We start from the raw sequence: 27,715 nt of genomic DNA, 5'->3' as shown, positions 1-27,715 counted from the left end.
AGGATACAGTCATAATCTTCCTTGCATAAAACATTTTAGCCCACCAGGCAATTATTTCCTTTGAATAGAAAGTCGAGAACTAGCATGTGGTATCCAGCACCCTCTATGACATCAACTACAGCCAATTCAGAATGACAGGCAGAGAATCCTAAAGGCTTGAATACAGATCCCTCTCATTCAGCCTTCTGCTGAATTTCTCCCACCACAGAATCAGCTTTTTTCTAGGATCCTCACCTGAAAGGACACTCATCTTCTGAGCAACAACTGTCAGCTTCCCTTCTGAGCCTGCCAACAAGAAACAAACGGGTGATGGCTGACTCACAGGCAGAAAATGGCTATGTGCTACATCAAGAATCTTCTCTAAAATACAAAAGCTTGTCTCATTACCCCTGATCCAGGTGGAGCCACAGCAAAAATACAATGCACAAAACTCCTTGAAGTTGGAAAACAACCTTTATTCATCTCCACTGCTTATCCGACAATTTACTCACCCCCTAAGATGGCAAAAAGGTGTCTGCTCAGCGACTCCACAGCCGAAGGATCACTACACTGTCGAGCCAAGTTCTTTAATGCCACAACTGCTTCATCCATCAGCTGCACACTGTTGGATTTCAGATGACCTAGAAAATAATGCACAAGCTAAGAGCTTCTTACGACAAGCTGCATAAAACCAGCAAGACGAGGACATATCTTTACATGTGGCTTGACTCAGCTTCTGGAACTGTCACGTGAATTATGTCAGTTCCAAGTTATAGCATCATCCCACCTCCCACATAAAACCACCTCTTCACCAGTAATCACGCTGTTATAGGTACAGCCAGAAAGTAGGAAGAAAGATTTATCCTGAATTCATCATTCCCTCCAGAAGTTAGAGTACTTACTGGCCAGTCCTTTCACAATGTCTAGAGCATACTGGCTGAGATCCAGGTTCACAGATACAAGCAAGCAAGAGATTGCTGAAGGCAGAAGAGATAACAGCATATTACATTTTGTTAAGTAACTGTTTTTAGCATTTTAATACACCCTTTCCCACAGTTCACATCAAGAGCAGACAGGGTCAGTAAGGAGTAGGAAGTAAAAAACACTGAAATTGAAGCCCAATGAGCAGATTAATCCAGGATTATTCTTAACACTCAGCTGTGAAATTCTGTCCTCAGTGCAAACAGTAGCTATCACATACCCAGACACTTGAGATCACCCCACAAATGTTGCTTCTCCACATCTAACCCCTAGACACCAGACAATCCTGCCACCTGCACTCACAGGACCAAAAGCATAGTCCAGAGAGACACACTTCCCCAACAACTCCAGACCCCCAAGGAACAACTATTCATGCTCTTTGACAGAGTAATGCAGAGAGATGACAGACTCACTTTCAATTACATTCTCAGGACTCCGTAGCAGGGATTTCTGCAGAGTTGGCAAAACTAAGTCTTTGAATTCAGTGTGAGACATGTACCGAAGAAGCGGGGAACAGCTGTCCTGCAAAGGGAACAAAGTGCTCAGCACAGCAGTGGATGGTGCACATAGGACAAAAGCACAAACAGCTCTGTAGCAGTATGTCTCACCAGCACATGCTTCTGAGGCTTTGTCTTGCTCATAAGGATGGTCTTCAGGTAGAAATCCAGAAGAGCACTCTAAACAAGCAGAAAGAGCACATTACAGCCACATAGCAACCTGTGCACAGCTCCCAGCACACCACCAGGAAGCCAGGCTTGACACCCCACCTCATCCTCTCGAGGGCAGCCCTAGCCACTAAGCAGAAGCTCTGCTTCCCTCCTCATATAAGAGTCAAACAGAGATCAGTGCCCTCTGCTCTACCCTTCAGCCCAACACTCAAAATGTACGGAGCACTGAATGCTGCCTTCTATTCCTACAACAGGGGAGAAGGCAGAAAGCTGCAGCATTGGCCACATACACAAAAGCACAGGCCACAGCAAAAAGCCACATATCTGACACCTCCTCTGTAAATCTATCCCAGCTGTTCTAGTCAGAAGTGCACAACTACTGAATTGACAGATAATGAAACCAGGGGCAGGTGCAAAGTACCAACCGCCCGGAGATATCTGTTCAGCTTCCCTCTCCATGACGAGAAGTGACACCACTTATTACCCCGAAAAAAGCAGTACAACAGATTTACCTTGTATCGTTTAATAATATCCATCTCTTTCTGGGCTGTGCAAAACTGCACTACAAGCCCCAGCATTGCGGCGTAACTCTGGTTTGGTTCAAGACTGAGAATAACGGATAAGTACTGATCCACCAGATCTTGGTTCTGAAGAGAAAGAGAACAAGGCATGTTAACACAATGGAACCTAGAACAGCTACTGAACATGGTCACGGAAGGTATACATCACCTCCTTCCACAGCCTGTTTAATTTCTTCACAGCCCCATCCACCGCCTGCTTATGAGAACCTCCCAGAACTTCCAAAAGGAGCAAACACTGAACCTCCACCTGCCAAGGCAAACAGCCAAGAAAACCTTCATGCACCTACTTCTCAGAGAGCTCGTATCAAACTAGACACGTCGGATGCCAGTGATTAGCTGAATCTGCTGAGGAAAACATCCTTAGGTCACTAAGTTCTTCCAACAAGCTGCCATTGCTTTCATGTCACAAGCACCACTTTGTAGAACCAAGCGTAACAGTTTTGGAAACTCTGACTTTGAAAACAGCAATTTATATCAGATTACATCTCTCCTTAAAATTTGGTCAACTATATTCAAAGGTGCTGTGAAGATGGCTGCAGGTTCAGGTTGTTAAAGCAGGTGAAAAGCAAGCAAAAAGCTACTTTTACACAGAATATCACATGGAAATACTTCAAGGGAGGCACAAGGAATTCATGCCATGCTGCAGACTGCACCTTGGAGGCACCACTAGCACACCTAGTCTAGAAACACTAGTATACACCACAGTATTCAGAGCCACTCTGAGCAGGTGCAAGACTGCCCCACTCTCATGCTTTATACACCTCCTGCTTTCTCCAGAAGAATAGGAGAGATCAAAATATATCAGAAAGAAAAAGATTGTCATTTAAACCTGGATTATAACATGACGTTATTAGTTATGTTCAGAATTATTTGTAATGTTTCAACAACTTAAAAGGCACTAGAAATATGTAAGTCCTTATTTCCAAAGGGCTATTTCTGAAAACCAAAAGGAACCTACCAGTTTTTTCCACGTTTCTCCTTGTCTCTTGTCAGGTGTTGGAAAGACTGTGCGTACAAGGAGGCATGTCCAAGAGAGGGCCAGCAGAGCTGCAGATCCACTGCTCTTACTGTTGTACAAATGGGAGAAGAAGGTAAAACTACAGGTCCCAGTATGTAGCTTACACCTATTAGTGCACAACAGACTCATCTCTGCCCAAGTCAGAACCAAGGCAATTTTATCACAGAAGAATACAGCTAAAGTCTTAGTATTTCAAGAAAATAATTAAACCTCGTAAGCTATGTGTTCCTGTTTAACACTTAGAACTTCTGAATGGACAAAAGAGGCTAAATCTTGCCTGCTGGAAATTAAAACACCCTAGCAGAAGACAGTCCATTTTCAGATCTTCTCAGTGGCATTACAGAAATGAAAGTTAAATACTTTGCCAACTGAGAGTGCCCAAAAAGTGACTCAAGATTTCTCATCTGCTGCTCATCTTTACCGTAAGAGCTTCCCAGCCTTAGAATGCCAAATCGCTTCTCAGCTTACATTCCCTCCTGGCACACCAGTCAGTTCTGGTTTCTGTTAAATCTCACCTCCTCCCTCCACTGCAGGTAACAGATCCCACCTTGAAGTAACCTGAGGATCCTCATCCCATTTTGATCTCTATCTCAAAGTGAAAGAACATGGAAAGTGTCCTTGCACACAATACCAGCCACTACAACTGAAGGGTAACTATTGTATCACTGCAAGCCTTTAAACCAAGATCAGATATTTTTCTAAAAGCTACGCTTCTATTCAGCCACAGCGACACTGCAGGACAGTACCACTGGAGTTTCCAGAAGCTACTATAGAAGAGTCGCGTGTTTCTCAGCTCAGCTTCATATTTCCTTATTTCCCTGTCTATAATAAGGTCTTGAATTCCACCAGCTGAACACTAGATGGGCAAGGAAATCCCCCTTCCTAACCATCTGGGAGACTGTTTCTTGATAAAAGAGTTTGCTCCTCATCTATTCAGACCTGAAGGTTAACAAAGGCAAAACCATAACTCAGACCCAATCCAGCAGCAGTGATAGATGACAGTCCTTTTGTTTTCCCAGAAAACGTGAAAGAGGTAAGAGAGGAACATTTCAATGGTCATCAACTGCTTTGTCTCCAAATGTTTTTAACACCTCTGGCAAGCAGCAGCAGAACCATTCTGAACACAAGAGCAACTACCAGTAACTCAGAACTGCTTCCACACAAAGCAACTCATCCAGCACCTGGGAACTCCAGCCTTGCCGCCGATCCCTGAAGACTGAAGTGACTGCAGAAGGTTTTTCGCTGTTGCATCTGGCTGGGATTCTGCGAGCTGCTGAAGCGCCAGCTGCAGGGCTCTGCGAGATGCTGCATCACTAGAATGAAAAATATATCTCCGTGATCTTTAGAAATCCTGCCAACATTACACATATTGCTACACTTGCATTACACAAAGGGCTCTGCTTTCTCATTTCAGCAGTTGAGCTAATAGTTATTTCATTCTTGCTGTTCCAAGAAGTAGAGAAGTTTCTGGCAGAAAGCTGCATTCACTTCCTCAACTGACAGAAGTTATGTCGAGGCTCCCTGGCAGGTTGTAGAAGAAAACAGGTTCTGCACAGCTTCTCTACAACATGCCATGACTTAATCTGATCTAAAAAACACCTAAAGGACACCTTAGTCTTGCTTCACAAGGACATGGCTATTCATTCTTGCAAACTGAACCACAGGATGAAAGTTTTAATTTCAAAATTAAAGGTGAGATGCAAGTGTATGAAACGTAAGTGTGGTAAAACTTTTCCATGTCAAACTTGAGAATCTAATTACTAGATAGCATCTTTCAGTGTCATACGCATCTATATGATGCTGCACACTAACATTTCCAGATGCCCCATACCAGTTTAACTATTAAACCCATAAACAGAGATAGATTAAATAGTACAGCCTTTCCACGTCCATTTACTCACCGGTATCGATGCAGAGTAAGGCAGAAGAGTTTGCAAAGGCCTTTCACTGCACCCTCTGGAAGATCTGCAACAGAATGTATTTCAAAATATTCCTTCATAAATCAATGAGCTCTTAATCTTTAACACAAACATGATTCACTTCACAGCTAAAATCAGCGAACGGCTCACATCTATGAAATTACTTGCAAGGATCATAGTAAATCATAGTTCTCTCTTGTTATACATTTTATGCATTTTTTAAAATAATGGCAAAATTGGAACACATGCTATTCCAGGCATCTTCAGAAAACCAGAGAAATAAAAAAGACTTTTAAAAATTTCCTTCAACTGTTTTATTAAGATTATCTGAAATCTTCCATGCCCCCCCTCTCTCTACATACATATATCTGTGTATATAAATATTCCATGAATCATTAAAAAAACAGGCTAAGAACCAGGAGAGAAACAGGCAACTGATACATTAATAAAAAACTAATACACATGATGATACAGCTACAAACTGGAAAAAGCACACACGCTAGTAACCAGAGTTCTGTGCTACCTACAAACCCCATGCTTCATATTAATGCTGTGAGAAGGCACAGACTCCAAACATTGCCAGCCCCCTCCCTCCACAACCACCCCCTCAAGTTTCACACTGCCTTTGAAACAAAACATGTTAACATTCTGCCCCACCCTGGTAACCAGAACAGTGATTCAAAGCTTTTACCTTTCCCAGAAACGCATTTCCCCAGCTCACTGAGGATCTCCCTCCGTTCCTTCACGCTGGCTGTAGTTACTTTTATCGCAAACCGCTTCAGTGTATCAGAAATCTAAAACCACACAAAGGAAAAAACATCAGACTGCCTTTGATATCAACACACAAAACCCAGGCAAGCAAAACACATCATCTGTTGCCACACGACCTCCTGGTGACCAAATGCGAGCATCTGTGGTCTTACCTGCTGGGGAAAGGGTCACTGTACATCATACACAATGAAACTCAGAAACCTTCCCCTTTGGCTGAAGGATGACTGCTTTCTGTTTGTTAACCTGTGTCCTTGTCACATCACTCATGCTCTGTAAGATACACTTACCCCTCTAAAAGTAAGACAGCATAAAAGGTAAGATCATTAGCCTAGAGTACAGGATCTTTAACAGAAAAAAAAAGAAAAAAAAAAAAAAAAGCACTTCAAGAATGCAAAGGTGCTTTTCAGTGTACGTTATCTTCTAAAACCCACATACCCCCAGAAGAGGACTCCTAACTGCAGAGGATCCAGGGCTGACTGTGACTGCCTGTCCTGAAAAACTGATCTGTGATTTCAGGGCGTCAATAGTTGTGAAATTCTGTACTCAGGCCCAGGAAAAGAACAAACCACTCGCATTTACTCTTCTTCCAGAATTAACACGCATGTTGCAGGGATTTTGAAAACTGGACTCACCAGATTACCAAAGGTTGTGCCTCGCTATCAAACTCCTTCCATGCGCTATCAGTAGTGACCAAGGTTACCCAAGCAAAACAAAAAATCACATCACACAACCAATTTTTTTTACACGTGCACTACTGTGTGCCTGGATCTGCCAGCAGGAAGGGACTGAGACCCCGCACTGAGTTTAACTCTTGTAAATGTTTCAGTTTTCAAGTGGCATCGAGACAGTGAGATACACCGTCTGGGAAGACAAGAAACAAGTTTAAGTTCTCAGCAACCAGCTCCTTGAACTACTGAAACCATTCCCATGAACTTCCAAGTTTTGCAAGATATGCAAGATAAAAGATTTTGTGTGGGCTGAACAGGGCTCAGCCATGTCTATGCTCACAGGTTTTCTGCATTTACATCAATCAAAACACAGCTCTCCAGGAAACGCTTTCAGAATTCATCTCTTAAACTGAGCAATCTATCTTAGTCAAAATCATCACTGTCATTAGGAACGGCAGCAAATAAGCATGCCTTCAGAAACTCATCAAAATCGTTCCTTCCCTCTTCAGGCAAAATTCCACCAGTTTTGCCACTAGTCTTTTTCTAAGCATAGGAAACCTGGCACTAGGGAAACGGCAAATGCCTCCCTCCCTCTCAAGAGCTGCTTTTAGGGAAGCCTTTTTGCTGACAGGCAGGAAGGGCAATGCTGCGCAGCAGCTACCTGCGATTTAGAGGCCGTCCAGACCTCCCCCCCAGGACCATCTCACACCCTGAGCTCTCCTTAAGAGCTGTCTGAACACAGAAGTACAGGTCAAGCTGCGGAGGGCGACCAATGTTCCTACCCCTAGAAGTGACAGGACAAGCCACCACTAAAGAGCTCATCTTCTTCTTCTAGACCTTTCAATTACGTGAGTTCATCCTCTGCAAACTCACACCAAGCTGCACTTACTCATGCGGCTTAATCACAAGCAGGGAGATGTACAGACATGAAAAACACCTTAAAATTATCCCAACAGTCTAGAAATTAAAAATGTAAGTAATATATAACACCAGAGGACTTCCCAAGCAGCTTAGTGACTTACACAAACAGCTCAAACTACGACTCCGCAGTCTCCACAGCAGAGCTGCTGGGACAGGCTTCACCTATTTGCACATTTTTTTTTTTTTTATTAGGATGCCAACGTGTGCGCGTTACAAAACCAGAACGCAAGCAACACCGCTGCAAATACAGAGAACACACACGGTATTTGTAGTCTGGGCCTGATGCTGAGGCAGCCGGGATCTGCCTCGGGAACGTCCCACCCTAGAGTAAAAAGCCCCCCGGGACACAAAAGGCGACCGGCGGCGGCCCGGCAGCCCGGAGCGGGCCCGAGGCCCGGGCCTTCCCCTTCCGAACGGGGATCCCGGCAGCCGCGGGCCCGCCCCGCCCGGCGCAGCGACAGCAACCGCGCACGCAGCCGGTGCCGGCCCGTTTCCCAGGAACTCCCGCCGGGAGCGGGCAGGCCCCCGGGAGCGGCGGCTCAGCCCGGGCTCCCCCGGCCGCCTCGGCCCCGGGGAGAGCCCGCAGGCGGGGAGCCCCTTCCCTCGCCCCGCGGGCCGGGCCGCGGCGAGGCCTTCCCGCCCCGCGCCGGCTGCCACGTCCCTGGCAGGCCGCAGGCGCCGGGCCGGGCCCCCACAGAGGGGCCGAGGGAGCGCAGCGGGGCGGGAGCGGGAGGAGGCGGAGCCCCCCTCGCGCCGCCATCCCCCCTCCCCGGCCGCCGCTCCGCGGGCCCGGCCCGCACCCACCTGCGTGTCGGCCGCCATGGCGCCGCCTGCGACCCCGGAAGCGGTAGCGGCTTCCGGGACGGGCGGCGCGCGGCGCCGGCCGGGGCGGGCCCGTCTCCATAGCGACGGGAGCCGCAGCCCGGCCCGGCCCGGCCCGGCGAGCCCCGACCCCCCCGCAACGGCCCGACCAGGAACCAGCGGCTCCACCGCCCGGACACGGCCCGGGCCCGGCAGGACCCGCGCAGCCCCGCGGGCGACGCTCCTCCCCAGCCCCCGGCCAGGCTGACACCCCACCAGCGACGCGGGCACACGTGAAGGTGTAAAACAGCTTTTTTATTTCTCCAGCTGGAGCAACTCTGACACAAACAGACAGGCACTGGCTGCTGTTAGTCAAAGAGGCCGAAGCCCATGTCCTCATCAGACTCCTCAGATTCCTCCTTCGCTGCCTCTTTGGCTGGAGCCGCGGCGGCGGCAGCGGCAGCTGGTGCGGCTGCTTCAGCTACCACGGGCATGGCGGCCACAAAAGCAGAGGGGTCTGCCAGGAAGGCTTTCACCTGCAAAAGGTGGGGAAAACAGGTGAACTCAAAGGAAACAAACATTATGAAGGATTGAGCCTTTGTAATTGTGAAGTCAATGCTTTCAGCTTTCCAGAAGCCAAACAGCCACACTTACCACAGCCACATGTAAGGAATCAAAGATATTTCAGCTACATATAAGTATAATAATGCAAGGGAGGAAGGATCAGCAGGTAATTCAGCTTCCTCCTGCCACTCGTACAGAACGTGTTCAGGACAGGTCCCTCACACACAGGCAGAGTCTTTTCACACCAGGTAACACACAAGGTGTTTGTGCAGAAGCACCTGGCCACAGTTTTAACACCCTTTGCAGCAGATCACACTCAGCCGTTACCTTTTCAGCCAGAGGGAAGGTGTAGTCGGTCTCCACCGCCACAGCCAGGACCCGCTTGTACCCGTTGATGATGGAGTGGGGCACAGAAGCGATGGTTGGGTACCCAATCTGCAGACAGACGCTGGCAACATTGCGAACACCCTGTGAGGAGAGAGATTCATGTTTCCGTGTGCTGAGAAACCTGGGCTAGACCTGGCGGCAGGGAAGGGCGCGCTGCCATTGTCCCGAGGCAGTAAAGCAGCTCCAGTGAGATCAGAGGAGGATTTAAATGGCCTAAAGCGCTTTTCTGGAGTAGCTTCAGATGAAGAAGCCTACAGCAGGTACTCCCTGACAGCCAGGGATTGCTCCTGGCTCCGCAGAATCTCGCGGAAAAGACAAGATGATCGTTCCTTGCAGGACAGTGCCGACTGCCACAGCACCGAGGCCAAGAGCCTGCACGCACCAGACACAGGTTGTCGCACTCACCTCCAAGAAGCGCTTGTGCAAAGTCTCCTCAGTGATGTCCAGCACTTCAGGATTGTAAATGCTGCCATTGTCAAAGACCTGCTGGATCACCAGCCCGAAAGAGAAGGGGGAGATGTTCAGCATGTTCAGCAGGGTGGCTTCGCTGGCACCCACTTTGTCTCCGGTCTTGATGAGCTGCACATCGCTCTAAGGAAATAAGGGGAAAAAGGAGTAAACAAGTGCAAAGAGATTCAGGCACATCAATGCAATGGGACACAAACGCTCATTTCCAATGGCAAGAGATGGAACTGAAGGAACAAATGAGCACAGAAACAGGCACCAAGTTCAGTTCGAGGAAGCCGTAGGCCACACAAGCAAGTCCATCTCAGGTAGAGGGGCAGCGCCCTTCCCGCACTGCCAGCAGGCCACTCGCCTGTTCCTCCAGCAGAGCTTAACCACGCAGCTGAGATGTGATGGAGAACTTAAATCCCCGCGCACTGCATACCGCAGCCAAGCCAGACATCCTCCTTCCAGTTCCCAGCGTGCAGCCCTCGAGCTGCTGACAGTATTTCAGCACCAACGGGAGCTCTGACCTTTACAGCTCCATCAGCTGCCACAGTCGGGGCCCTCCGGTCAAGGAAGAGCTTCTCCAACAGCAGCAGCATGCTGCTCACTAACCAGAATTTCAATGGTCCCTCTTGAAATCTTCGTGGTGATGCCCAAGGCCTGGAAAAAGGAGGTCTTCTCAGGTCCAAGACCAGTGTTCTGGGCCGGCACAGTCACATCGCAAGGAGCAATAGCACCGGCACGGGCAGCTGCTGGCACCTGGAGAAAGGGAAAACAAGAAGCTGACAGAGCACCCACCTCTCAGATCACGTGGGATGGCATCAGCTCCCTCCTGATGTGCTCCTCCCGGACAGACAGCACCCAGGAACACACAAACGAGGCAGAAGTTGAACACGAGCAGTTTGGCTAAGGCTGCAGGGGCCTAGTTCCCAACCCCTGAAGTCTCCTAATGGATCAGGTATCCCCCACACAGTTTCAGCTTTAATTCTGTATCTCCCAGCCCAGAGACATGGTGAGAGCTGCTCTCCCTTACCTTGTTAGCCAACAGCATGTCCCGGATTTCCGTCAGATCCTCCTTGGTGAAGACAAAGCCCACATTCCCACGGATGTGAGGCAGCAGCCTGAAGGAAAGAGGACAGCCTTCAGTTCTGCTCCTGAGACAACATCTCCTCCCCAGACAGAGAATCCAGGAGTACATTCAGACAGCATTACCCACTTTTCTAAGGCCGGGTTATTCTCCAGATGACCACGAATAGCTTTGCGCATCATTGTATTCTTCCCCATCAGCACAACAGCCTTCCCACGCAGCGACATACGGATTTGCTGCATCTGCTTGGAGCCCACGTTGTCTGCTCCCACAATAAAACATTTTGGGTAGTCATCCAGGAGTTGCTATTGCAAGAAAAACACTGTAACTACACAAAGAAATCTTGGCCAGTGCACAGAACAGCATTAAAACCTCAACATGTTAAAATATTAAAAAAAAAGAACTGTCATAACTTTGAGTGCTCAGCTCAAGCTGATGGTGGGTGCACTCAGCTATCTAGTTAGATCCTTAAACCAATTATCTCTGTAAGTGTCACAGCAAATTCTGAAATGAGCCTCGAAAGCAGTCTGACTGGACTGTCTTAATCTCTATTGCCACGTAATCGTTCCTTAAACAACCAACCTATAGCACCCCCTCTTTGTTTTAAAAAGAGATCCCCCCTGCAGACACGCCAGCCCGATTCCCGCCGCCCCGGGCAGCGCCAGGGCCGTTTTCTGGGGGCCGGGATGGCCCCCGGAGCCCAGCGCCCCGGGAGGGCCAGGCCAGGCCTCAGCGCTCCAGGGCCGCGCCGACACTCACGATGATTTTCATAAAGTAGTTGGACTTCCACGTAGCCCTGTCTTCCCTGGGCATCGCGGCGGTGCTCCAAGGATCGCCCGGTGGGTTTAAAGACGAGCTGGAACCTGCCAAGGAGAAGCACAGCTCAGGCGGGTCCCCGGCCCTGCCCGTCCCGTCCCGCTCCGGGCCCGGCCCCAGGAGCGGCTGCGCCGCGCACCCACCTCCACGAGGGCTCCGGGAAAGAAAGGCCGGAGGGCGGGCCCACCTCCTTTTATAGCGCGGCTCACGTCCAATCGCAGCGACGCGGCGTCTTACCCCCCTCATCCCATTGGCTGCCCGCCACCTGTCAATCAGGGGGGACGGCTGTTCTGATTGAGCAGCGCGCCCGCCCCCGGCGGAAGCCGCGGGCGGCGCAGGATGGCGCGCGGCGCTGGCAGGCTCGGGCGCCCCCTGGCGGCGGGAGGAGCGCCCTGCAGCCCCCAGAGCCCACCCCCCCTCAGGGCCGAGGAGCGGGGGGCGCTTCTGCTCGGCTTTCTGGAAACAACGGCAATGCACACGTGAGAATAATGGCAAAAAATTTTATTAGCGTAACTGCAAGATTTTTAAAGGGGAAAAAAGAAAGCGGAGTTAGGAGTTTACAAGGGGAGAAAAAGCAAATAACTGTCGACCCAGCGGAACATCCCTCAGCCCAGCCCGAAGGTGGTGTGAAAGGCCGGGGGTGGAGAGGGGGCTGCACGCAGAGCTGAGGCCTTTAAAGACAAAACCTCCACAGCCGCCACCCCACCCCCCTCCTCTCCTGAGGACACAGGGCCCCCTCCGGCACCATCCCCAGCCGTCACATCCCTTCCCTACCCCCACGCCACCCTCCCGGGCCACTCGCGCACCACCGTGGCTGTGCTACCCTGAAACTGCATCTGAAATCAAATAACAGGCATTTTGGACATCCACAGTGGCCGCAGCCACCAAAAGTCATTATTTGGCAGAATAGCATCCGTGTAGCATCCCAGCATGTCAGAAACCAGATAAATCCCAGGACACGCTCAACATCTTGCTCAGGAGGTAAGTGTTTAGCGATCTCCGTCCAGCACTAATGACAGACGAGCCTCCCTTTGGGTGCTGTGCCCCACCAGCACCCTGCCACGGCACCCTACACCCAGGGTTTTCCACGTGTGCCAGAAGCATCACTTACTCCAGCCTCAACTAGCAGTGAGGTAGGTTAAAGACTCCCCGGACGGGGAAACTGAGGCACATGATTACACAGTTTGCAGGTGACACACAACGAGCAGTAGTGCCAGAAGCATCTTCTTGCTCCCCTCCAGCACTCCCAATGCTACAGCTTTTTGTCCTCTTAGCAGGGCTGAAAGAAGTTGACCTTTTCAGCGAGATTAAACATACGCAACTTAGAAGTGTCCATTTTAAGTCAAATGAGTTTCTAAAGGTGAAAAAACAAAGGTGTAAGGTTTCTTGCCTTGCAAACTCTCCAAGAGCTGTGCTCAGCCCAGCTGACGCAGCTTTAGCTCTAGTGCTTCCACAGCTCCCTTCAGTCTCACAACCACAAACTGAGGTTCATTTCTACAGGGAGATTGGTGAAAAACAGTTTCGGTGACCCAAGCAGGGCAGCAAAGCACCATGGCAAGGTTACATGGGACAGTAACTTGCAGATTCCAGCCCAAGGTCAGGCTGCTTTCTGACACAGTTCCTCCCGGACTCCTAATGCACCTGCCAAGCTGAAAAGCACAATCAGATGTTGACAGTGACATTGCTGTAGCACTCTGGAAAAGTAATTCGAAACACCACTCCCTGGGCTGCTCCGGCTGTTACCACAGAACACCATCAGGTATTTCAACATAATATTTCACCTTCTACAGCACCCTCCAGCCAGAGACCTAGAAGTGCTTTAGTAAATGTGAACTAAGCCCCACAATAACCTCACAGATCCAGGCTAAACTACCCCCATTTTACAGATGGGGAAACTGAGGCACGGTCAGGTTTAGTGACTGACCCAAAGTTACACAGCTAGGCAGGAACAGAGTCTGTCTCTTCCAATTTCTTCTCCTTAGTCACAAGACCTTTCTTCCACAGTAGAAAAGGAACCCCCTCCCCAATTAGCCCTGCTCTGGTTTCAGGTGGCTGAAGAAGAGAAACCAAGGGCAAAGGTCTGAGCTTTTCTCCCCTGCAGCATCATATTAAGACTCACTGTAAGATCCTGGAAGCTGGGCTTTGGGAGAATGGCAGGTGATTCAAATACAGCAGTTTACAGGTTACAATAAAAACCAAAAAACCACACTTTTAGGTGACCCAGAGGAGGGGAATCAAAAAAAAAAAAAGCTATTCACAGTTCACCTGCCTGTGCTAGGAAAAAAAAAAAATACAAGTCACATTCCCCTCCCCATAGATTCCAGCCCCTCCCAACCCGCAATAAAAAGAAAATATTGAATGTTAGTTAGGCTTAACAAAGCATTGAGGTTACAGATGCAGTAAACCAGCACAACTGGCATACTGCCTAGAACAGCACAGCTTGATATAAAAGTTGCTTTCTTAAAATCACTTCAAAACCAATTTCTGTATAAGAGGATTAAAAGTAAATTAGATATGAATTCAAAATCAGTGTAGAAATCTACAGTTCTTATCAAAGACAGGATACAGTATTCACTTCGATAGTAAAACTCCAAGTGTGTCACACACACCTGACCCAAGGGACTTGTTATACCAGTAACAGTCAATATAAAAGGTTATTGCTCTAGCATTTCTCAGTAGAACATATTTAACAAGAGCACAGAAAAGGGAAATACCCAGGGGCTGACAGGTCTCATTAGCAAAGAGAGGAAGAAGAAAGGATATAAAGTTTGGATCTTTTTTTTTTTTTTCCTGACTTCTTAAACCCCTCCACTTCTCCCTGCTATTGACAGTTTCAGGCCCCGATAGATGGGAGTTTCAGGCCAGAAAAACACACACACGTCACACTCGCTCATGACCGTGATGGATGAAAAAGGCTGTGCTCTACCCTCACTGCACCTGCTTTTAAAGAAGGCACAATGCCTCTTCCTCCCTCCTGGGAGCAGCAGACAAGGGGAGCAGATGCCCTGAGCAGGCCTAGGTGCTGACAGAGGTGCCCAGCGTGTGGGACATCACCCACAGAAGCACACATCAGTGCTGAGGGATGGTGGGGGCTTACTGCACCTCCTGCTCCAGTGTGTTGAGAAAAGGCAGGGAATAACAAACTAGGGAAAAAAAAAAAAAAAACAAACAAAGAAACAAAACAAAACACCCCACACAGTAACACCTTGATTCCTCTTAGCAAAAAAAAAAAAAAAAAAAAAAAAAAAGGTAAGTGGTATCATCTCCTTACAGTGTAATGGAACTGGAGAGACCCTTGCAGGGTCTTGGCTGCCTGTGCTGATGCTCTGGTCTCCGTAAGTCACACACGCCACGTGGCTCCAGTGAGCAGAGCCAGGGTGGCACCAAGATCACAGGGTGTCCTCGCTGTGCTGCCGGTCAGGCTGCACATATGCAGACAAAAGCCTGAGAAAGAGGTGTCAAAGCAGAGGGCTGCACTGTCTGCAAGTGTCACAATTCGCTCAGGGAGCTGACACAGGCTGAAAGGTACTGGCAAAGACTCCTTCTGCCAGAAGGGGGCTGGGGAAAATCTCCCCGTTGGAGCCCTGGAGCTAAGCTCAGCTGTCAGTCACACACACAGACACACACACCGTTATGAGAGAACTCGGCCTCTCTCTGAGACACAGCAAGGGCATTTCCAGTTTAATGGTCCGTCTCATCTCTGGATCTACTGCCTCTCCATAGCAGCAGAAAGCACTCCCACCCCACCCCCACCCCACCCTCCTCCCCTGCCTGGTACGGTTTCTAAATCACAGTAATGTTCAGAGAGACAGAACTGCCAAGGGGGTGGCAGAAAGATGCTTAGCGCCCATCTATGATGCTTCTAACAGAAGAGCTTGAGAAAGCAGTTCTGGCAGTAGGGCTTGTCGTTCTGTTCTTTGAAGGTTCCTTTGTTGAGCTGCTTGAGGCAGAAGGCACAGACAAAGTGTTCGGGGTGAAATTTCTTGCCCATAGCAGTGATGCAGCGTCCTGTGATAGGCTTCTGGCAACCGGAGCAGAGCGAGCCACGACGCTCGTGGTAATGCACCTCGCAGTAGGGCTGCCCATCATGCTCAAAGAAGCTGCCGTTGATGAATGGTGTGAAACATTCCTGCAGGAGGATAAAGCAGAAGGGGACAGATTGTATAACCAGCCGGGGATGCAGGCAGCTCCACAAGCCTCCTCTGCTCCATGGCACGGCCTAGCTGTGCTGTGAGCAGGGTGAACTGCTGCCTCGCAGCATCATCCTGTTGTCTGAAGAGCCAACTCTGTCCATCAAAAAGAGTTTACAAGGAAAGGCTGATAGACAGACAGATACAGCCACAAGCAAGGGAATTAACTATGTTCCTTCTCCCAGCTGGTTTAACTTCTACAAAGAAGATGGGATGGATGAGCTACCAGATGTGTCCAGCCAGAAGAAAGGAGAACACTGCTTCCCCTGAAATGGGAAACACTGCAGCACTTTTCCCTTTTTTTTTTTTTTTTTTTAAATCATACTTCAGCTTCCCCACAATGGCAGGTAAAAGCAGGGACCAGCACAGACTTTCATGCAGCAGAATTTTGATGAGCATGGGACTGGTCCCAGCTGTGAAAATGAGGCAATAATTAATCCTGGCACAAGTGATCTCTTCAAAATGGGTGGCATTACACAGGTAACACTTTGCACAGGATCCTGAAACATCTCTACCAGGTACACACGTATTGCTACTGGGAGAAACTGGTTGTTCTACAGTGCTAATGATTTTGAATAGATGAGAAGAGGATACACTGTGCTTATTAGCATCCAGCGCTCCTCACCCCTCTCAGTGTCAGGCAGTTGAGGATGCTACACTTCAGAACCTGCAACCACCATCCCCACAAGACTGGGTAAACTCCCCTCCTTGTACAAGTGGGAAACTGAGGCAGCAGAGTGTGGGGGAGAGTCGAGGATACTGCCAGATTTACCAAACAGATCATCATCAGGGCCCAGAGAAGCCAGATTCCCAGAACCCTGGTTTTGCCCAGCCCCAACACCATCCCCTTCCCTAAGTATCACACACAGCTGGACCCAAACAGGTACACAGGAGTCCAGCAAACAGCACGCAGAGCCATGGATAGCTAAACGCTCTCAATACCAGGATGAATGCTGTTTGCCTGCAGTGAGTCAAAGACTTTTTCTAATGCTGACAATTAGTTCAATAAACAGTTTCCTCCCTCAGTCAGCAGGAGAGCTGAAAAGTCTGCTCTGCATTAGCAAAAACAGGAAGAGAATCCCATCTCATGTCCTGGAAGACATCAGTGCTGGCCCCACCGACACAGGAAGGAAAGCAGAGCTGCTTGATGGAAGTCTCAATCTCTGCACAAAAAGGCACAGCCCGCCCCAGCCCCACACAGTCAGGACTGCTATCTTCTGCCTCCACCCTCCGCACACCACTCTGGGAGCCACAGACAGTTCTGGGCAGGGAGTCCCAACAGCATGGTGACAGTCGGCTCTGAGCACCATACCAGGAATCGGCAGCTTGTGGTTCTGCTCTTTGTTCCGGTCTCTGCCTTTTTTTCCCCACTCTAGGAAAAACTGGCTGATTTTGCTCATCTCTTGGGGCCTGTAAGAGTTAATATTTGCAAGGCTCTCTGAAAGAGTGCCAAGCATTTAATCTGCAGTATTCCTGTTTATTATGCCTGTTGTATGGAGCCTGCCACTATTGCACTGACTTGCATGTTTGTCTGAACAAGGTCAGTCTCATTAGTTTACATTGTCAGATGGAGCATGGAAGATCCTCAAAATCTGATTGCTGAGGCAAGTGCTTAGAGAGAAGCTTAGCTTATAATTATTTAAAGGTCACAGAAAATGTCTGTTTATCTGTGAGCTGCTGCAGAAGCCCATAATTGCAGCTGGGAACAGAAAGAGCAAAGCAGCTAGAAAGTTCAATGTAAACAGGCAGAGGAACAAGAAGGTGTTTGGCTGCTGACATGTTTTTATCTTGTGGGGCTTGCTGCCCTTCACTACCCCACAGACGCCTTCTCCTGATAAGGAACCAGATGCCTGCAGGGTGGAAATGAGAGGGGGCGTACAGCAGCACCAAAGGACCTTGGGTTTCTTACCCGACAGACAAAGCATTCAGGGTGCCACAGGGTGTTCAAGGCAGAGATGTAGTTTTCCAGGATAGCCCGGGCACAGCCTCCACATTTGGGAGCAAACATGTCAAAGTAGTCCTTGCGGCAATAGGCTTTGCCATCCTTCTCATGAAACCCTGAAAAAAGAAGAGAGGCAAAGAGCATCAGCTCCTGATCTTTACCTATAGCCAGCCAACCTCTACGGGGTAACCAGTGTGGGTAGGATCACCCCTCCCCCTGCTAACACATACAGCAGGTAGCTGTTCCTTGTTCTGCTGCCCTTCCTGTCCCATTCGCACATGCATACTCTTCCTCCTCTCCAGGGAGGAAAGAAGATTGCTGCTAGCATCCTTCCCCCATAAGCAGCTATGTCCCTTGGAACTTCCTTCTTCAGTAGCTCCCCCGTCACCTCTCGGGCTGGCCCCTACTAGCAGCTCTGCCTTACACACTTGTCTGCAGTTCAGGGAAGAGATTGCATAAACCAGCAATACCTTCAGGTCCGAAGAAAGCTCCGCACTGGGCACAGAAAAAGTGTTCAGGGTGCCATGTCCTGTCCAAAGCTGTCACCACTTTCTGTTCAGAAGAAGACAAAGTGCAAGTCATGTAAATGATTACTTCAGCTTGAAAGTAAGGCGGGGCTAGGTGGGGGGGAAGAACACATTAATGTTGGTACTGACAAGCGCATGCATTAAAATAGACTGTCCTTTAGAGAGCGGAGTCAATTCTGGCCCCCCTCTGTCTCATTCACGCTTTCCCCACTGCACAGGTTTTTTAACCCTAAAAGGATCTTACGCACTACTTCCTCCCTTATACAGGGCCCCGTCCAGCTCTCAGGACTAGCACTGGTGCCTGTTAGTAAAGGCTACCAATAGACAAAAGCTGAGGAATCATTACTGGAATGATGGAGTGATGTTAGGTTCTGAAGGAACTTCAGCAAAGGTAAGAGAGACTAACCCCTCTCACTAGTGTTAAGAATTTGACTGGGCCAAGTTGTTTCCCTTTCACAGACAGGGCGAAAGAAAAACAGAAGTCCCCAAACAAAATCTTCCATCCAGAACACAGGGGTGGAGTTTTTAACATCCAGGCCTGCAGCAGCTTGCCAGTGCCCTTACTCCCCCCAAGGAACTCACATCAAGGATGGGCCCATTGCAGTAGTAGCAGCGAGGGGAGAAGAGGTTGTGATAGTCCTTCTCGCAGTAGGGCTGACCATCCCGCTCAAAGAAGTTCCGCGACCCGATCTCTTCCTGGCAGTGGGTGCAGACGAAGTGCTCAGGGTGCCAGGTTTTCCCCATGGCTGTAACTACCTGTTGGGAAGACAAATTATGAAGGACAATTCTATCTCCCTCTCCCCTAGAACACATGACAAGATACCAGCTGGAGGTCAGCAAGAATGATAAGTTCTACTACTCAAGTGAGCCCTGGACTGGGGTAGCATGAAAACTGAATTACCTATCATCTCAGGAGAGGGCAGTCCCTCAAGGGCAGGGTAGAGGTCACTGGAGGAGCTTACAGCGTACCTAGCCAGTGGATAAATAGAGTACTTCAGTTTCTCCAGCATCTCCAGTCTCTTCAGCCTCACGAAACAGCCCTCCCCATTACTCCCAGCTGCAGCCCAAGATTCAGCAATGAGACAGCACCTTCAACTCACCTGCCCAGCAATAGGCTTCTTGCAGGCTCCACAGACACCTTTGGCAACAGTAGCGACACCCAGTTTGTTCAGGTCAGACTGGAGACTTCCCAGCATGGTGTCCAGCTGACTGCCAGGCTTGGAGGCCGTGGATGGAGGGGAGCTGCTCCCAGCCTTCCCCTGTGCCATGAACTGCAGGGAAGAGAAAACAAAGACTGTAAGCCAAGCGCTGCTGTGCTTACACAATAAATGCCTGCTGTTGCTGCCAGTAGCTCTGTAGAGATGGACAGGAGATTGCTAGGAGACAGCCACACTCTCTGCAGAAGCCAGTGAGAGTGAGGATCAGATACACACATGTATTCTGCCCATGCAGAGACATGCAGAGACCCTGGGATGTATAACAGCAGAGCTGTGAACCAAGGACTTCATTTTCCTTCACTGTGCATACAGCAAAAGTCACCAGCAGATCCCAAGGAATCAGCACAGTGCTCTCTAAGCCTCTGCCAAAAATCTCCCTTTACCTCATCAGTTCCTGGCCAGCTGACAAAGCAGAGATGGTATCCAGAGGGCCCCTTCCCCTTGACCTCTCTCCATTCCTACGCTGTTGCTCTCCCTCAGTTGTCACCCTCTCCTCTCTGATAGAAATCCCTCTCCTCTTCCTCATCTCGCCTCCCTTTCGTCCAGAATATTTCCTCCCTTCCCTTCCTTCTGCAGATCTTTTCGCCAGGTCTCCTTTGCCCCCATCAGGTGGCCCTCATCCCACGCCTGAGCAAAGCAAGTGGAAGCAGGAAGGAAATAACTCTCTTCCAGTTGCCTGCTGTTTACCTACAGAGAGGGCAGTGCACCCACAGCAGAGCCCTAGCAGACAGGACTGCAACGGAAAGACTGCCACGTCTATTGTCGGACAGCTAGAAATGCACAGGGGTGGGGGGAAAGGGATTAAGATACTTGTCTCAGAGGCTGTTTCTGAACCTCACAGCACCACAGTACACATGGCTTGGAAAGGCTTCCCAGAGGAGGGGAGAAATGTTTTACTTAGGTTCAGAAACTTACAAAGTATACGTTCTCTTTGGCCACCAAAGTCTCCTTTGCAGACAAATCACAATAACAAAATGCAGATTATTTTAGCTGACATTGCACTGCAATAGCTAGTCAGGTTTAGAGAGACCCAAAGAAGTCCCTCCCTGAGATGTTGGTTTGAAGCACATTTTCTCCTACTAAGAGGATAGATTAAAACAGACATAAAATCTACACTTGTGAACTACCCACCACCCTGCTGCAAACACAGCCAGGCGAGCAGGGACACACTGAAGTACTTCAGAGCCTTGGCAGAACCTGCCCTTCCAGCCACAGGAGGAGCTCTCTTCCCTGTCCTGCAGCTGGTTGTACTTGTAGTCAACTAGTTTACTCAATGACAAGACCTGGTTTCTACTTGTTTGTATAAAAATTCTCATGACATACATAATTTTAGCTTTTTTTACACACACATATACACATACTCCTCATCAGCCTTGCCTTGCATGCAGCATGACTCCCAACGGAGCCCAACAGACAGCTTTTCCCCTCCTCCTCCCAGACATCTCATAATTTGCAACCTCTCCTAGTCCAGCAGGACAGAACAGACCCATCACACTCCAATGTCCTGAGCTTAAACCAAACCCTCAGCCACACAGTAGTTGTTTGCTACCAAACAGTTACAGTGGATGTCTCCAAAGCACACCACTGCAAGGACATTTCTCACAGCCGGAGACAACAGGCTCTGTACACAAAGCCAGGCCAGAGTCCCAGGACAAAGCCAGGGCTTCCTCAACATCACAGCAGGAAGAAAAGGGCTTGACCGCGTCAAGAGAGTCATATCCCTCTCTCAATCTAACAAGGGACTTGTGGCCACCAGGCAGGGCAGGCACAAAAGCCACATACAAATAACAAATACCATTCTGGAGAGAAAGGAGATGAGATGAATTCAACATGTAGCCACAGAACACTTCACCCTTGCCTGTAGGGACCACACACCCCTGCAAGCCACAGCTGACCTCAGTGCAGGCACAGCTACCTGTGCACAGTACAATTTCTATCTGGCCTGGTGATCCAGCCTTCCTGCCAACTCACACATGTCCCCACCTGAAAGAGGTTAGTTTCCACCTCCTGCACACAATGCCTGCTGTTTACAGGGGACACTCAGTACTGCATCCACATAAATTCATCATGCAAAGGCCCTTCAAATTCCCACCCTTCACCCCTGAGGTCTGACAGTAGTCAAGTTCAGTTAGGAGCTCTATGAGCAGCAAACCATGCACTACAGGATATCATCTACACTAACAGTGCTGGGAGCTCTCGGAGCAGATCCCCACAGTATCTGCAGCACACTCATCAACCAGAAGAACACACCATGCTAAGCAAACAGAAAGGAGGTCCTGCCTTCTCAGGGCCAGGGGGGCCCAGGGGTGCATGAGCAGCCAGCAGATTGGCACTGCGGACGAGGGGAGGAGCAGAGGTCACCTGAAAAGTACAACAGTTCGAGATGTAGAGGTGTTTCCTTGCTCACTGCTTGAAAGCTGGCTGTACGCATAACATTGCACACTACTGCACTGCTCATAGACATTAAGACTTCCCACCATCCTGGAGCCCTTCCCTGACAGCAGATGCAGAACACAGCTCTTGATCATAACATCTCCTCCCCCAAATCCACTCGCACTGTGGACACCTGTCTAAATGGGAAAACACAGGAAGGGCTGATCTGCTCCTTCCAGTATCAAGATTTTGCCATCTTTTACTCTCCCACTCCATGAGAAATTGTGTCAGGGAGAGTTGCAGCCTGTATTTCAGAGCTATCTTCTTCATCTCAGAGGGAAATAGAGTCCCTGCTGCACAAAGTGATCATCAGGACAGACAGGAGCCACACACACCCCAGCAGGTTATTGCACAGACATGTGCTTTGCAGTGCTAGGCAGACACAGCTGGGATTAGAATTTGCCAGTGAGTCTTCTCTCCTGTCCAGTAGCTTAGTACCAGCCTTTACCTGAACATTGTATCTACTGAGCTATCAAGCTGAGAGCAGTACTTGGAATAGAAAACACTGCCAAAAAAACAAACCAGAGAGCAAAGCCTGCCTGCATCTGTGGGAAGAAAGCGTCATCTTCAGTCTGACAGCCAACAGAAACAACTGTCTTAGTGCTAGGGGTCCATGTCTGGGGAGAACAGGAATGCCTAGGATCTTCAGAAGGCGGGGTGCCCACAACAGAAAGCTCATGATAATCATCATCAGAAGTTTCCCATTGGAAGAGAGGCTGGGGAGCCAAGCTGAAGGAAGAGGAGGAAACTGGACTAGGAGCTGGGGTAGATGGCACGTGAGAAGGCTGAGGCGGGAGTGGGAGGAGAGGTGCAGGGCCAGAGACATGAGAGGGAGCAGCATTAGCAGGAACTGTCTTTGCAGCTTCTTTGGAAGGCTGAGGAGGGGGAGAGGCTGGAACAGAGACTGTCCTCCTTGGGGGGAGCGGGGATTCTGGAGGAAAAACCACCTAGAAAGACATGGAGGAAGAAGAAAGGTGAATAAAACCAAAGAGGAACCAACAAGCACTTCCTGCAACAGGAAGGCTAATTGTTACCAGTATGTTTATCTAAGGGGAAAAAGCAGCAAGAAAGAGAAGGGAACTAGAAAACGTGCTTCTCTGTGTAGCTCAAGGAAGAGCATCATCTTATACCCACAACTTCCTGCACAGGTACAGTACTGGGGAAAACAAAGCATACCTCTATGACAGGCTTCCAAGTGAAGTTTTAAAAATAATTCCCACATGGACGTTTGACATGTGATAGTAGCAGACTGCCCAAACAGATATCATCACCACCACCCTCAGATCCCACTCCAATTCTTAAACACCAAGAACTAAGACCAATGTGCTGGTTCCCTTTTCAGGCCAAACAAGGGTGAGTAAAAGAGTTAGTTCTTCATTTTGTGTTGCTTAGGACACTCAGAAACTTAACCTGCACCTCCACACAATGCTATCTGGACAGAGGGACATGCTGGAATTTCCCAGCACACGTCCCTGCTTTCTACCTTCTCTACTTGCTGTCCACCATTCTGCTCTTCCCCCTGGGGTCTGGCAGTGATAATGACCCCCTCTGTCAGCCAGTCATCCTGGCTTTTCCACTCTTCCTGTTCCTGTTTAGCGATGCCCAGTCTGTCCTGCAGCTCTTCAATCAAGCGATCTTGGGATTTGGTCTTGTGAAATATGGCAGGACCTAGTTTACGCCTTGAAGAGAGGTCACGATACATTGGATGCACATTCGCAGTCTCTTTTGTCCTCTTGATTAAAGATTTAATCTAAATGACAAAGGTAATAGTATCAGCAGAGAAGAGCAATGTCAGAGCAAGCCCCAAGATGCAATAGCACAAACTCAAGCCATTAGTGACAACTGTGAGCAGGAAGAGTGATGACATTTATTCCACAATGCCAAAATTCCTCTTGGCACAGCCCAGAACAGTGAGTCAGTACAAGGAAAAACCCCGTAAGGATAATCACAGCAGCCAAAAATAACTATCTAGAAAAGGAAGGGAAAGATTAACCAGCAGGAAGCCAAGATAGGGGGTGCAGCATGACCACTCCACTGAGTTGTTGCTGTGAAGAAACCTCCGCATCACAAGGACACAGAGCAGCCTCCCTGTGTTTGCCCTTTACAGGCATAAGACTCTTGGTCAGAGCTGTCTGTTGCACAAAGCGTACTTCCAGTGCTGGAAGGAACACCAACAGTTCAAGCAATGAGACCTAAAAAGGCTAGCAGAGCAGAGGCGCTGCCAACCCAAGTCAAGAACATCCTCCAGTGGCGTGAAATAGCCCTTGAACTTTTCAGAGGCCTCTGTGGACTGAGCCTTACCCCAGCTAGGGAATAGAAGTCCATTTCACAGGGAAGTCCCCACAAACTGCCACGTTCTGTGCTCCTGACTGACATGCAGAAGAGACCACAAGATAAAGCAGATGATTTCAAACCCCCATGACATGCAGCTGTCAGTAGCATTGCTCAGAGCTGCATGCTGTTAGTGTGGGTGAGTCTGGGCACACTCACACCACACACAAAATGTTAGTGCGCTGTCAGAACACTCCTAGCTAGTACTCATCCTACTCCTACATTCATTCAGTGCCTGCCTGGCCTGATGCAGAAATCCTCTCAATGGGTGGTTTGGAGATGCATGGTAGATCCCATTCAGCTTTCCAAATGTTTTCAGGAGATTCCAGAGCGACTGCAGAGCTTCTGAACTTCTCATTTTCCTGGTCTTCTCCACCTTTGTTCATGTTAGCAGTACCTGCCTTCCTAGGAGTTCTCTCTCTGCCCTGCCTCTTCCTGACCAGATCAAGACAGTCATCTACCCTGGTTTCATGTGGTACTTCAGCTTTTAGCTCCTGTCCTTGATCCACTACAAAGCCCAACTGGTTTTTAGTGTCTGGGAAGACATCCCACCGATCCAGGGCCACAACAGAAGGTTCATACACAGGATTCAAAATGCTGTCATTCTTTGCATGTACCTCTGGCACATGTGCAGACAGCTCCAGGGCCCACAGCTCATCTAAAGCTATTCCCACATTTCTGCCCCGGGAAGGAAGGGCTGAATTGTCCCTGAATGCTCTCTGCTGATCCAGCTCTTGAGGTATCTGCCCCTTCCCTTGCCCATTTAAAGTGTTTGAAATTGGTACACTTGAGATTTTGGGGTCAGTTCTCTGCTCCTTCTCAGTCTCTTTTGCCAAACCATTCTCTAGCCCTTGTGCCTCCTCATTAGCAGATGTACACAGAAGCTCCACACTGGAAGCCGGCACAGCCTGAAAAACATTTCTAGAAGCATCAGGCTTTCTGCTCAGCTGAACCAAGCTTGCAGAGGTCATCTGCTCCCCACAAGTAGCTGAACCAGAAGAGACTCGTGGTGGGGGCACAGGGACCGTTTGTGGCAAACAGGGCATACGTGGAGAACGCCCTGAAGTAGGCAGAACTACAGCGTTACTGCCTGCCTCAATGTAGGGGACCGCTGAGGGGGCAGATGTTGGCACTGGCAAGTCCCCACTGCGATTTGAAGAAGGGTGTTTGGAATGAGATAGCACTGTTAAGCTGTGAGGAGTGTTGCTGGAGTCTGCATTTGCTGAACTGGGAACTGCTTCTAGGGAGGGTTCAGAAATCAGAGACATAGTGGAACTAGTCTGCAAAAAGAAGACAGAAGAAATAAGGAGAGAAAAAGAAGACAGAGGTAAGGAGAAGTTAAAAAAAAAAAAAATCAAAGAATTATGCATTATAGCAATCATGACCAAAATGATCCAAAACCTTACTTCCAAGAGTAAGGAAGGAAAACGAGATGTCAAAGGGCAGAACCAGTATGACATTGTGCTGATCTTCACAAGAGATTACAGGAGATACAGTTCTAGAGCCATTGAGATCCTTTTTCTATGCCAACTTTCTAAGTGACAGCCCATGTGTTCACCTGCAGCTTTGATGGGGCCATGCAGTGGCCACTGGGAAGCCAGCTACCAACCCAGGAATGTCTAGACTGTGAGTAAAGGTCACATTAACTTACTCAGTCAGACATGTAAATTTTACATTTCAAAGCTGAAAAAAAGCAATCAATGAATAGAAAACATGACATTTTATTCTTGATACACTAATGAAATGCTCCAGCTGGCTGAGTTCATGGCAATGAAAACAAAGCTTCAGGGCATTCACAGCAAGAATAGATGACATGGGCTTTGTTCTATTCACATCACTAATCTCACCTTGGATGTGACACATGCTGAATCTACACAAGTCTGTCAGTCACTTCATGCCCTTGTAAGCATTGCTTAGGTGGCTAGATTAGCCTCTTCTCCCTAGGCCAAAGACTCCACATTTACACTGTAATAAAATCAGTACTAATTTTGATCCAAAATACACTCTAACAAGAGCAACTGGATAGAGTTTTTGCTTCTCCTTGACTTCTAGGGTCTTTTGAAAACAAAAGATCACAGTTCTTCCTTTCCCCATTTTCAGTGGCTCTCAGCTAAATTTTAGGGGACAAACTGGCATGACTCCTTTCTCTTAAAAAGGGAAAATCACAACAGTGGCTTGGAAAAGTTCACACAGTAGGTCAACCTAAGACCAGTGCTGAGCCCTCTCAGTTTTAAAAAACGTATCCATAAAGGATTTCCAATCCAAGAGCTATCAAGACCTGCTCTGATTCTTAAGTCACATTTTCCAAAGAAGCCTCAAGAAATTAGACACTTGTGCTCTAAGGTTCCAGAGCACAAAACTTCCTAAGCCCATGTATGGTATCTCAGTCTCTACTTACTTTGAGACGCTTATAATGAATAAAAGGATAATATTAACCAGAACACGCAAAAAATCTGCCAGTAGATGGAAGAGACATATACTTTCAGCTGACCTCAGCTGCTCCCATCTTGAGGGGTCAGGAGCTGGCAGGCACACACACATTTGTGAAGTCACAACAGTCGTGCTACAGGGAGACCATGCTCAGAAAAAAAAAGAGCAATGGGGGAACCACAATTCATTACAGATTGCTCCTCCCTTCGAGTAGCACAGCAAGACCCACAGTCACAGCAGAGACAAAAAGGACTAATAAATACATTCAGTAATTAAAATAAGGAAATTTCCCAATATTGCCCTCCCCCTGTGTTTTACCTAAAATGGATGTACCTGTAAAAGTAACCAGGTTTCCACTTAGTTTCCAGAATTCCTTGAAATGAAGTCAAATAATTTTCAGGGCAAGACTACCATTTTGCTCAAAAGCAAGTATTTCCAGCACGTTAAAAACATACTAGCTCCAAAATAAGAACAGTGGTTAAACACTCAACAGTAATAGAACAGTTAAATACAAGCACCTAGCTACACAGTAGGAAAGCATCGTATTACACAGAAATGGCAGAGGTTGAAAAAACAAGTGCATTAAGTAATCTCGGTGCCCACTGACTGATGAGCTAGATAAGCAAAATCAAATGGATTCTGTAAGCAGAAAGAATGAGCAACTCATTAAAGCAAGCAAAAGATGATAAGAGGGTAATGTATCAGCCTGTAATAGCACCTTTTACTCTGGGGTATGAGGGAAATTAAACATCAGTGCCTCCACTCCTCCCATCCTCATCTAACACAACTTCTAATTGTACCAACTACCAACTCCAACCAGTTACACATCATAGTGAGTTTTTCTGTCCTATTTCTTGCAACCACACACAGGTCTGGCACTTGAACAACAGCCTTTCATCTTTGCAAAGACTCCACTTCTCTTCTATCCTGCCACTGGTACAGACCAGAAATTCATTTTTTAAAGACAAGCTACCACCACTAATTGGCACAAACAGAGGAGGTAAAACCAAACAAGGATTGTAGGGAAAATGAAG

The 27,715-nt window shown here is 48.5% G+C and overlaps 3 protein-coding genes across 5 annotated transcripts in view; all 3 read right to left on the bottom strand.

Annotated features, from left to right (window-relative positions):
• The window catches only part of GCN1 (GCN1 activator of EIF2AK4), a 43,116-nt gene extending 34,776 nt beyond the window's left edge, over positions 1-8,340 (bottom strand). For both annotated transcript variants that reach the window (XM_033001384.2, XM_042805157.1), the window contains exons 1-12: positions 8,311-8,340; positions 5,838-5,940; positions 5,129-5,192; positions 4,409-4,540; positions 3,168-3,276; positions 2,358-2,456; positions 2,141-2,275; positions 1,569-1,637; positions 1,374-1,482; positions 882-956; positions 492-620; positions 235-285 (exon numbers count right to left, since the gene is read on the bottom strand). In XM_033001384.2, the coding sequence (XP_032857275.2) occupies positions 235-285; positions 492-620; positions 882-956; positions 1,374-1,482; positions 1,569-1,637; positions 2,141-2,275; positions 2,358-2,456; positions 3,168-3,276; positions 4,409-4,540; positions 5,129-5,192; positions 5,838-5,940; positions 8,311-8,328 (1,093 nt within the window). In that variant the 5' untranslated portion in view covers positions 8,329-8,340. The remainder of the gene's footprint in view (positions 1-234; positions 286-491; positions 621-881; positions 957-1,373; positions 1,483-1,568; positions 1,638-2,140; positions 2,276-2,357; positions 2,457-3,167; positions 3,277-4,408; positions 4,541-5,128; positions 5,193-5,837; positions 5,941-8,310) is intronic.
• A 263-nt stretch (positions 8,341-8,603) lies between these two features.
• On the bottom strand, positions 8,604-11,815 carry RPLP0 (ribosomal protein lateral stalk subunit P0). Its single transcript, XM_042805210.1, has 8 exons — positions 11,755-11,815; positions 11,555-11,658; positions 10,925-11,100; positions 10,742-10,829; positions 10,321-10,467; positions 9,664-9,849; positions 9,199-9,339; positions 8,604-8,843 (listed from the first exon to the last, which is right to left on the bottom strand). The coding sequence occupies exons 2-8, from the start codon at positions 11,606-11,608 to the stop codon at positions 8,676-8,678; spliced, it is 960 nt and encodes a 319-aa protein (XP_042661144.1). The 5' UTR covers positions 11,609-11,658; positions 11,755-11,815; the 3' UTR covers positions 8,604-8,675.
• A 282-nt stretch (positions 11,816-12,097) lies between these two features.
• Positions 12,098-27,715, bottom strand: part of PXN (paxillin) — a 47,213-nt gene continuing 31,595 nt past the window's right edge. For both annotated transcript variants that reach the window (XM_033001493.2, XM_033001494.2), the window contains exons 7-11: positions 19,371-19,541; positions 18,853-19,026; positions 18,214-18,295; positions 17,711-17,859; positions 12,098-15,740 (exon numbers count right to left, since the gene is read on the bottom strand). In XM_033001493.2, coding sequence (XP_032857384.2) covers positions 15,474-15,740; positions 17,711-17,859; positions 18,214-18,295; positions 18,853-19,026; positions 19,371-19,541 — 843 coding nt within the window. In that variant the 3' untranslated portion in view covers positions 12,098-15,473. The remainder of the gene's footprint in view (positions 15,741-17,710; positions 17,860-18,213; positions 18,296-18,852; positions 19,027-19,370; positions 19,542-27,715) is intronic.

The sequence above is a fragment of the Tyto alba genome, unplaced genomic scaffold (genome assembly GCF_018691265.1).
Source record: "Tyto alba isolate M040663 unplaced genomic scaffold, T.alba_DEE_v4.0 Super-Scaffold_44, whole genome shotgun sequence".
NCBI lineage: Eukaryota > Metazoa > Chordata > Aves > Strigiformes > Tytonidae > Tyto > Tyto alba.
This window is presented reverse-complemented; position numbering and strand designations above follow the sequence as displayed.